The 11,304-nt window shown below is 36.4% G+C and overlaps 1 protein-coding gene across 1 annotated transcript; it reads left to right on the forward strand.

Moving 5' to 3' along the window:
- The first annotated feature begins 2,390 nt into the window (after positions 1-2,390).
- On the forward strand, positions 2,391-10,371 carry LOC120421250 (glucose dehydrogenase [FAD, quinone]-like). Its single transcript, XM_039584449.2, has 4 exons — positions 2,391-2,581; positions 8,247-8,553; positions 8,615-9,933; positions 10,008-10,371. Exons 1-4 carry the CDS (start codon positions 2,579-2,581, stop codon positions 10,215-10,217), a joined length of 1,839 nt encoding a protein of 612 aa, XP_039440383.1. The 5' UTR covers positions 2,391-2,578; the 3' UTR covers positions 10,218-10,371.
- The last annotated feature ends 933 nt before the right edge of the window (positions 10,372-11,304 follow it).

An 11,304-nucleotide genomic window follows, 5' to 3' on the forward strand; every position in this document is an offset into this window, starting at 1 on the left:
TCAATGATTTTTTGCACAACCTGGAAATTTCTGAAAAGTTGGCATTTTATGTCCTCTAAAACATATCAAAAAATAAAAAAAAATTAAAATAGTGTTTTTTTGCAAATCTAGTTTTAGTGATAAAAAGTTAAATAAAAAATCACCAAATTTTTTTTACCGTGTATCATTTTTTTCCAGTGTAGTCCGTATCCATATCACAACTTTGCTGAAGACACCAAATAGATCAAAAATTCCTTCAAAGGATACAGATTTTTGAATTTTCATACATCATTTTTGTATGGACAACTGTCAAATTTGTATGGAAAATTGTATGGACAAACTAATGATGCAAAATGGCTTATTTGGGCATACCGAAGGCACCAAAAAAGTTTCAGTCGGATTAAAAAATACGAAAAAAATCGAATTACCGAAATCCTAGAGAACTGCTCATAGGGCTTTAGGACCCAATTGTATTACAAGTATTTTGTAAAAAATATAATGTTTGAACTTTTTAGGGAGTTTTTGCATTCTTTATATTTTTTTTTTGTTGTTGTTATTATGTTATTATTATAAGTTTATGGATTATTACATGCACGATGACGACGGTACAATTTTAAATCATTTCTGTGATTTTTTTTTTGCAATTTTTCAAACATTTGGAGTTTTATTTTTAGCATATAAATTTGCATTAATTTCTGCTAGTTTTTTGCATTCTTTTTTCTGTGAGTTTTTACATTCTTTGAAACATGAGCAATTCTTTAAATTTTCTATTTATAATTTTGATTAAATTCTGTTAGTTTTTGCATTTTTTTTTATTTTTGAGCATATTATTTGTATATTTTTTGTAATGTTTTGCATTCTTTCAAACATGAGCAGTTCTTTTGATTTTCATCATAACATTTTGTATAATTGCTGTAAGTTTTTGCATTCTTTATTTTTTGAGCAAATTTTTTGAATTTCTGTGAGTTTATGTATTCCGTGAAACATGCGCAGTTCTTTGAACTTTCAGTACATAATTTAGAATAGTTTCTGTGAGTTTTTGCATTCTTTTTTAAGTAAATAATATGTTTTATTTCAGTGAGTTTTTACATTTATTACACCTGAGCAGTTCATTTAATGTTGAGCAAAAATATTTGATTAATTCGGTGGCAATTCGGTGAAAGGAATTTCGGCGAAACGTACCATTCGGCGAAATGACCGTAGGCGAAACGACATTCGGCGAAATATACCAGATCCTACTGTTCCTTGTATTTCTCTAAGTTATAAAAGCACAACGCTATTTTTATTTGTTAATTCGAAGCTCAATCATGGAGCTCAGACGACAAAAATATAAAAACGCTCCTATTGTACACGCGTGCAACCTTGGCTCAACTTAAACTTAATCGCTGCACAGATTTAAACGCTAGATGGGTGACTTTTAACGACAAAAAATAACAAAACAAAACTCATCTCGACCTTATTAAAACGCAGCAAATTGATCGCCACTTCACAGCGCTGCTTCAAGCGATTCCGGGCAATACCGGTAAGCGCCAGCATCACCAGCCTTCAAGCAGTTTGTCTTCGTTGTTCTTGCGCGTTGAAATGTCTATCTAGAAGTTTCCAGAATAATTCAAAAATATTATAGTTTAAAAAAAATGTAGCATCATCTGTCGCGCAAAGCTTTCCAATAAATTACGATAAATATTGCCTCAAACTCAATTTTATCATGTTTATATTGCGTCATAACACCATGACTGCAACGGTTGATAGCAAGTTGCATTCTTCGCAGTTTTACCCAAAATAACAGTCCCCTTCTCCATGTTTATGCAGAAGGTTTTCCGCCAGAGGAAATAGATACGTTGCGCTCTTGCGTCCAACAATCTGTAGTACATACGCCTCAACACCTCCTCAACCGTCAGCTGATGATCATATCGGATTAATCCACTCTGTGTTGAGAAAATTGATTTCGGAAAAAACAAGTATCGATGAACGTCACAAACTAAAGAGAGGCCAATCGATTTTGAGCTCAGGACTAGAATTCAATTTATATTTATTACAAAAATCAAACCTCGAATTCATTGAATGTTTCGTTATCAATTGGCAACAAGTGTTTAATACAAAAAAGCACTTCTTTCAAGATTTTTTTCTTTATTTTGAAAAAAAACTAAATAATACGTCTGCTTGTCTGTGCGCAAAACGTGCTGCTAGTAGACGAATAGTAGAAGCGCCGACGACGCTCCTACTTCCATCCGTTATACCTAATGTATATACTTAACTCTCAAAAAAAAAAAAGCGTGCGCGCGCGAAGCCGTACACGAAGAAGCCGGAGCCGCGAACATGCCCGACAAGGTGGAACACTTTTATCGAATAGTATATCGAACCATTAACGGACCTCGCGGGGGGACTCAACGGCATCGCAAACCTAGTGTGTGCGCAAAACAAGCCCGTGGTTAGTTCTAAGTCTAGCCGCGAACCGAACGGATCGGAAGGATAATAGAAAAGCTTCGAGTCGGATCGACTGCAGCTGGAGTGATTTGTGGGAACGAGAATCGGTTGTTACTTGACGTGTCTGATGAGGGTGCAGTAGACAGTGAGACGAATCTTTAAGCAGGTTGTTCTTATGGTAAATTGCGTGATGAGTGCATATGTTCTCGGCGGTGATACGTGACGGGAATGGAATGTGGCAATTGATTCAGGAATATTGATTTTCACCGTGCACACTTCATGAAGTGAAAGATACCAAGTGCATTTTAATGATAATGTGAACGTAATTAATTCTACACAAGAGAAGGGAATGATAAAGTAATGAAAAAGACACCTGAAATATAAAAATAAATCAACTAAACATCGTTCAGTAACAGTGTTACAAAAAAAATCGTGATTTGAATGCGCACAAGAAACGAACCCGAAATCTGATACCCTGTTTGAGATGATCCTAAGAACATTGTTCACAGTATTTATAATTACTAATGACATTTAGTTTGAGAAACTGTAAACAGGACTGATAAGATATGCCGGTGCGAGTTATTTGAAATCTTAAAGACTATCGATGTCATGGAAGAGATTTAGTAAAATAATTGTTTATAGTTTTTTTAAACCAATTTTATTAATGGTTTTTGCCCGGGTGTATGTTTGAGAGTTTCTTTGAATTTTTTTTTTTTTCAAAGTTTTAAAGGAAATAGAAGTGAAAACATTAAAAATGCATTTTCCTGCGTTTAAAATCATATTTAGCATGTCTGGGATCAATCAAAAATATTTTCAATTTTTGTGGAATTCCAATGTTTTTTTTTCTGCGAAAAAAAAATCTCTTCAATAACGTCATGATTCGAATTCCCGGACGCTTCGAAACCCTCATCGTGTTTTATCAATTATTTGGATATAAACTCGCATTATGGATGTCAAACCTGTGTTATTTGATGAATTCTAACATAAAATTTCATTTAAAGTTTGTTTGAACGCTGGAGTTAATGCCAAAACAATTATATAAAATAAAATCATAAGTTTACAAAAAAAACGTCAGGATTACGAATCAGTTTTTATTAGTGTCCGGGATTCGAAGCACACCAAGTCATTTTAATTTTAAAATACTGATAAAAAATTGTTAGAAAAGACATATTTTGCATGCATTTTCTTAAAACTGACTGTTTATAATACATCCTGATGATATTTCTACATTTCCAATTGTTACATGATTTTTTGCCAGCTATAACAAAAGTGATATGCTACTAAGTGTCCGGATTTCGAATCTTACTTGGTTATTTTATAAACTGATGATTGCAAAACAGCTGGGCAGGTGCAAAATGCACTTTAAACTACTTTTTTCATTCAAATGTTGAAACCATGGCTTGTTATATGAATTTTTAATTTTTTTTTTATTTATTTGAAAATAAAACAAAAAAATATACAAAGCTCTGACAAAAAACAACCCTTTATCAAAACAATTCAAAAACTCAAGTTTGTTAATTCATCATTTTTTAAATTTTCAAGAACAGCTCATTTTGAAGGTGTGTTAACAAATTAATCCTATCTTTCTTTAAAAAATAAAGTGCAAATATTTTTGAAAACTGGATCACAAATATTTGAGAATGGCTCATGTTTCTAACAATGCGAAGATTAACCCAAAATGAATCGAGTAAACAAATTTTTGAATAAAAATTATTGAGAGTGTGCAAAATATATAGAGATATTATCTCAAAAAATGGTTTTAAAATAACAAATAAAAAAAAGGACGACTTGAACATTTTCAAAAATCATGTTTTAAATCTGATTTGAAAAAAAAACTTGTATCCTTCCGAGTTCAATTACTGCAAGTGTTTTAAAAAGCATATTACTACTGTCCAGATGGTTTGCAATCACTAGTTTCCAAAATATAGAAGTATCGATTTTTTTTTGTGGAAAAAAGTTTTAACTGTGCTGTACATTGGAATTTCATAACTATTCAAATTATGTTTAAACGATCCTAAGCAAGCTAATAGTAGTTTATGCAACAAGTTTGAAAAACTATATTTTTTCAACACGAGTCGTACATTTATCCAACGAGATTTACTGAATTTCATGTGTGTTAAGTCAATTTACCGTTCAAAACTTTTTTTTTTGCAATTCCACTGTGAAACTGTCAATTTCTTCTGTCCTTCTGGAGAAACGAAACGGCCTACTTTTCCCTACCAAGAATAACAACATGGAAAAATAATACCTTTCAAAACCAATACCCAATTCTATTTTTCAGCACTGAAATGGGTACTGAAAAGTTGAACTTTTCAACACGTTTATCTAAAAATAATATTTTTCATTTTTTTTTGTTTTGACCGGTATATTTACTTAAAACATTAATGATTGACATAACATTTCATTTAAAGAGCGTTTTTTTCGGAATTGCAAAAAAATGTTGTAAGAGCAGTTCTCTAGGATTTCGGTCATTCGATTTTTTTTTGTATTTTTTAATCCGACTGAAACTTTTTTGGTGCCTTCGGTATGCCCAAAGAAGCCATTTTGCATCATTAGTTTGTCCATATAATTTTCCATACAAATTTGGCAGCTGTCCATACAAAAATGATGTATGAAAATTCAAAAATCTGTATCTTTTGAAGGAATTTTTTGATCGATTTGGTGTCTTTGGCAAAGTTGTAGGTATGGATACTAGGGTGGGTACGTTTTTCAAAAAGTTCTCGGATCAAGTTTTAGTATGGTTCCCCTTGTAGGGCATGCCAATAGGGATTTTCATGCCAAATATCAGCTCATTTGGTTGTAAACTGACTGCGCGCATCAGGGTTAAAGTTTACATGGGAATTACTATGGGAAATTGGAACTTTTTGTTCAAACGCTCCTACAGGTCTGGGAAAATCACGCGCCAACTTCTGGTATGGTTAGGCCTATGGGGAATGGTCTGGAGAACACTTTTCCCAAAGAGAGCATATGGATTCGTTGTCCCTAGACCTGGCGCATCGGCAAACAATCCGATGTCTCCGGAATCAACGGTTTTCCCTCAAAAAGCATCAAATTTTCCTTAGCATGCTATGAAAGCTTGATGAACACCGCGACGCCATACGTCAGGCAGCTACCACGTGGATGAGAAACGGCTGGAATATTTAATTGCAATCCTTCTTTTAACTAGAAAATGATCATTTCGAGTAATCCTGATATTATTTAGTCGAATTCAGGATCTTTGCTTAGCAAATTTGTATTTTTTTGCAATATTTCAACCACGTGGTAGCTGCCTGACGTATGGCGTCGCGGTGTTCATCAAGCTTTCATAGCATGCTAAGGAAAATTTGATGCTTTTTGAGAGAAAACCGTTGATTCCGGAGACATCGGATTGTTTGCCGATGCGCCAGGTCTAGGGACAACGAATCCATATGCTCTCTTCGGGAAAAGTGTTCTCCAGACCATTCCCCATAGGCCTAACCATACCAGAAGTTGGCGCGTGATTTTCCCAGACCTGTAGGAGCGTTTGAACAAAAAGTTCCAATTTCCCATAGTAATTTCCATGTAAACTTTAACCCTGATGCGCGCAGCCAGTTAACAACCAAATGAGCTGATATTTGGCATGAAAGTCCCTATGGGTATGCCCTACAAGGGGAACCATACTAAAACTTGATCCGAGAACTTTTTGAAAAACGTACCCACCCTAATGGATACGGACTACACTGGAAAAAATGATACACGGTAAAAAAAATTTGGTGATTTTTTTATTTAACTTTTTATCACTAAAATTTGATTTGCAAAAAAACACTATTTTCAATTTTTTTTATTTTTTGATATGTTTTAGAGGACATAAAATGCCAACTTTTCAGAAATTTCCAGGTTGTGCAAAAAATCATTGTCCGAGTTATGAATTTTTTAATCAATAATGATTTTTTCAAAAAATCGAAATATTGGTCGCAAAATTTTTTCAACTTCATTTTTCGATGTAAAATCAAATTTGCAATCAAAAAGTACTTTAGTAAAATTTTGATAAAGTGCACCGTTTTCAAGTTAAATCCATATTTAGGTGACTTTTTTGAAAATTGTGGCAGTTTTTCATTTTTTTAAATTTGTGCACATAATTGCACACTTTTGGAAAAAATATTTTTGAAAAGCTGAGAAAATTCTCTATATTTTGCTTCTTCAGACTTTGTTGATACGACCTTTAGTTGCTGAGATATTGCAATGCAAAGGTTTAAAAACAGGAAAATTGATGTTTTCTAAGTCTCACCCAAACAGCCCACCATTTTTTAATGTCGATATCTCAGCAACTAATGGTCCGATTTTCAATGTTAATATATGAAACATTTTCGATCTTTTCGAAAACATTATTTTCAAAATTTTCAAATCAAGACTAACATTTCAAAAGGGCCAAACATTCAATATTACGCCCTTTTAAAATGTTAGTCTTGATTTGAAAATTTTGAAAATAATGTTTTCGAAAAGATCGAAAAATTTCACAAATGTTTCATATATTAACATTGAAAATCGGACCATTAGTTGCTGAGATATCGACATTAAAAAATGGTGGGCTGTTTGAGTGAGACTTAGAAAACATCAATTTTCCTGTTTTTAAACCTTTGCATTGCAATATCTCAGCAACTAAAGGTCGTATCAACAAAGTCCGAAGAAGCAAAATATAGAGAATTTTCTCAGCTTTTCAAAAATATTTTTTTCAAAAGTGTGCAAACATGTGCACTAATTTAAAAAAATGAAAAACTGCAACAATTTTCAAAAAAGTCACCTAAATATGGATTTAACTTGAAAACGGTGCACTTTATCAAAATTTTACTAATGTACTTTTTGATTGCAAATTTGATTTTACATCGAAAAATGAAGTTGAAAAAATTTTGAGACCAATATTTCGATTTTTTGAAAAAAATCAGTATTGATTAAAAAATTCATAACTCGGTCAATGATTTTTTGCACAACCTGGAAATTTCTGAAAAGTTGGCATTTTATGTCCTCTAAAACAAATCAAAAAATAAAAAAAATTAAAAATAGTGTTTTTTTGCAAATCAAATTTTAGTGATAAAAAGTTAAATAAAAAAATCACCAAATTTTTTTACCGTGTATCATTTTTTTCCAGTGTAGTCCGTATCCATACCTAAAACTTTGCCGAAGACACCAAATCGATCAAAAATTCCTTCAAAAGATACAGATTTTTGAATTTTCATACATCATTTTTGTATGGACAGCAGCCAAATTTGTATGGAAAATTATATGGATAAACTAATGATGCAAAATGGCTTCTTTGGGCATACCGAAGGCACCAAAAAAGTTTCAGTCGGATTAAAAAATACAAAAATTAAAATTGAAGAAAAAAGACCGATTTCGTAGAGAATTGCTCGTAAGCAACTTATTGCAAAACATGATTTTTTCAGCACTCATTGTATTTATTCAACTCAGTAAACCACTTTGGATAAATGTACAACCTTATACTGAAAAAATCAGCTTTTTGCAACCTTGTTGCATAAACTACTTTTTTTTTAATGTTGCTTTTCAATACCAGTGCTGAAAAGTTCAACACTGACACTGATCAGTTTTCTATATAAGAATTTCAGAACATTTACCCACCATTTTTTATGGACAGCTTTTATTTGTGTGAAAAATTGCTACTTTGGTAGTTGGAAGCTTTAAACCAAATACAGTCAAGACTCGATTATACGAAGTTCTAAAAAAGTCAATCCATCCTTTAATTTGAAACCACAAACCTATGATCAATTTCAAAAAACTTACTTCGTCATCTTCTGTCATCAAAATACCGAATCTGCAAAGTCATAAATACCTACCAACCCTCTTAATCACCGTCCCCACGTTCATTTCAGATGCTTGCCCACCTCTTCCTACTACTTCTCGCGCTCGACCATGTCGTGCCGGACACTCCGCTGCAAGAAGTCTTCGACAGTCTCAGCTTCCTATTTCTGTACGGCAACCGGTCCTCCCGGGTACCGGACACGACCGTGTTCCGCACCGAGTACGACTTCATCGTGATTGGGGCCGGTTCCGGAGGATCGGTGATGGCCAACCGGCTCAGTGAGAATCCCAACTGGAACGTGCTGCTGCTGGAGGTCGGCAAGGAGGAGAATCTGGTGGTGAATGTTCCGCTGACGGCGGGACTGACCACGGCCACGAGTGAGTTTTGTTGGGGTAGCTTCGGGGTGGTAGATAATTGAGTTTATGTTTGTAATCGTAGGATTCAGCTGGGGATATCGATCGGAACCGATGGACAATGCTTGCATCGGACTTGAGGAAGGAGTCTGCTACTGGCCAAAAGGTCGTGGGCTTGGAGGGACTAGCCTGATCAATTTTCTTTTGTATGGAAGAGGACATCAACGGGACTACGATGAGTGGGAGCAAGCTGGGAACTACGGCTGGGGCTATAAGGACGTTTTAAAGTACTTTGAGAAGGCGGAGATTATAAAGGGTGGGAAGCCCAATCCGCAAGGATATCTGCATATTGAGCAGAGCTCATTCGAGACGCCAATGCTGAGGAAGTACATTGAGGCGGGAAAAACATTCGGATATAAGGAGATTGACCCCAATGACAAGGTACAACTTGGGTTCTACAAGGCGCTGGCTACAATGAAGAACGGTGAACGTTGCAGTGCATCCAGAGCGTATCTTCGCCCTGTTGCACATCGACCAAATTTGCACATCTCCATGAAGTCGTGGGCAACCAAGATTCTGATAGATCCGGACACTAAAACAGCGTATGGAGTCGAGTTCACAAAGGGGAAGAAACTTTACAGGATCAATGCAACGAAAGAGGTCATCCTAACAGCAGGAGCAATCGCATCGCCCCAGTTGCTCATGATTTCTGGAATAGGTCCTCGGGAACATTTAGAATCGTTGAACATTCCTGTAATCCAAGACTTGAAGGTTGGATATAACCTGCAGGATCACACGACTCTATCCGGACTGGTATTCACCATCAACAAGCCGGCTTCAATCCGCGAACGAGACATGCGCAGTCCAGAACATTTCTTGAACTACATGATCAACCGAAAGGGACCCTTCACAGTACCTGGTGGAGCCGAAGGAATCGCATTTGTAAAGACAAACAATTCCGATCTTCCGTCGGACTACCCAGACATGGAACTCGTGCTCGGAACGGGAGCCGTGAACAACGATGAATCCGGATCCCTACGACACACGTTCGGTATGACTAAGGAATTCTACAGCAAAACGTACGGAATGGCCCGGGGTAAGCACGCTTTTGGGATAGCTCCAGTCCTAATGAGACCCCGAAGCAGAGGTCGACTATCGTTGAAGACCACAAATCCCTTCCACTGGCCCCGTATGGAGGGCAAGTTCTTCGACCATCCAAAAGACATGGAAACCATGATCGAAGGCATCAAACTGGCGGTGCAAATCGGCGAGTCCAAAACGTTCGCCCAATTCGGAGCTAAGCTGCTTAGAACGCCATTCTTTGGCTGTGAACATAAACAATTCCGCAGCGATGAATACTGGAGGTGTTGTGTCCAGCAAGTGGGCGCCAGCATTCAACACCAGGTAAGAAATCATTCCGAAATCCGAAAACAACAAAAGCAAATAATCGTAATTTCATTCAACCTCTCTCGCTCTAGTCTGGCACGTGCAAAATGGGTCCCGGTAGCGATCCGGATGCGGTCGTAAATCCCGAGCTACAAGTTCACGGCGTGCGGAATCTGCGCGTGGTTGATGCGTCCATTATGCCGTTTTTGCCGGCGGCTCACACCAACGGGGTCGTGTTCATGATCGGCGAGAAGGCGGCCGATATGGTGAAGAAACATTGGGAGAACAACATCGACAGTTGATGGCGCAGATTTGAAGGAGAGGGGAATTTTGGTATAACACGGTGGATGGTAGATTTTAACCCACATTGAATGAATTCATTCTAGTCATGTTGTCACGTAACTTAAGTTATGCATTATTGTTATGGTATAGTATAAATTAATAATAAACAGAATATTTTAAACTATCATTCAAATCAAACCTTTACTAAAATGGACAAAGTTGTTTGGTTGACAATTCTGCGTATTGCCCCGAAGTTTGGTTTAATATGGTTTCCGGAGTCCTGAAAATCTTCTCTGTTTGTTGGATCAGCTTAGCTAGAATTAGTGATGTTTTTTCGTTGGACCAGAAAGAGCTGCATGATTCCAAAATCAGCCACAAAATAAAACACATACCACTGATTATAAAACAGCTCATTTATCAGTAAGATAAAAGACATGATTGTGCTTGAACAGCCTCCTACTTTGTAGAAGTAAACAAAAAGGGATCATTCGAAAATCACGTTACACATTCTCTCTATTCATCACCCAGGTACATATTGATGAGGACTTTTCTTCACACTGTTGGACAGTGTTTGACTGTTGTTTCACATTTTCTAATCAAGCTCATATTTCGTGGAGCTGTTGATGTGTGTGTGTGTGTGTGTGTATGTGGTCCAATCCAATACCCGCTAATCGGTAGCGAAATTATGGGAAAGTATAATTTGTATCAGACTTTGTATATGCCGAATGCTGATACAACTTATCTCAGTCCCGGGTATTAGGTGGTGATAGCCCTCGCGCTGCTTCCAACGACCCATTTCAGAATGACAGAGATCCTAGCGGCCCAATGGTCGTTGGGCATTGTCCGGCCCCGCCTTAACATAGAAGCAAGCACCAGACGGATCCTTGATCTATCTTAAGACTCCCAATCCCTTCAGGCAAATCAGGGATCAGAGCGTATTTAATATGAGAAGAATAACAACATGTATATATAACCCTCAGATGGCCGACTGGTTAGAGTCCCAGACCATCAATCCAAAGGTGTGAGTTTCGAATCCCACCTGATTCAGTTTCGTTTTTGTTCATATTCAAAGTTCCAATTCCTGATTCCAAATTTCAAAGGTACCGA

The sequence above is a fragment of the Culex pipiens genome, chromosome 3, assembly GCF_016801865.2.
Source record: "Culex pipiens pallens isolate TS chromosome 3, TS_CPP_V2, whole genome shotgun sequence".
Classification (NCBI taxonomy): domain Eukaryota; kingdom Metazoa; phylum Arthropoda; class Insecta; order Diptera; family Culicidae; genus Culex; species Culex pipiens.

What these genes read in the sequence shown, in the direction of transcription:
- LOC120421250 (XM_039584449.2), top strand. An exon ending in GGGACTGACCACGGCCACGA is followed by an intron (nt 8,554 to 8,614) that starts GTGAGTTTTGTT and finishes TTGTAATCGTAG; the next exon opens with GATTCAGCTGGGGATATCGA. An exon ending in GCGCCAGCATTCAACACCAG is followed by an intron (nt 9,934 to 10,007) that starts GTAAGAAATCAT and finishes CTCTCGCTCTAG; the next exon opens with TCTGGCACGTGCAAAATGGG.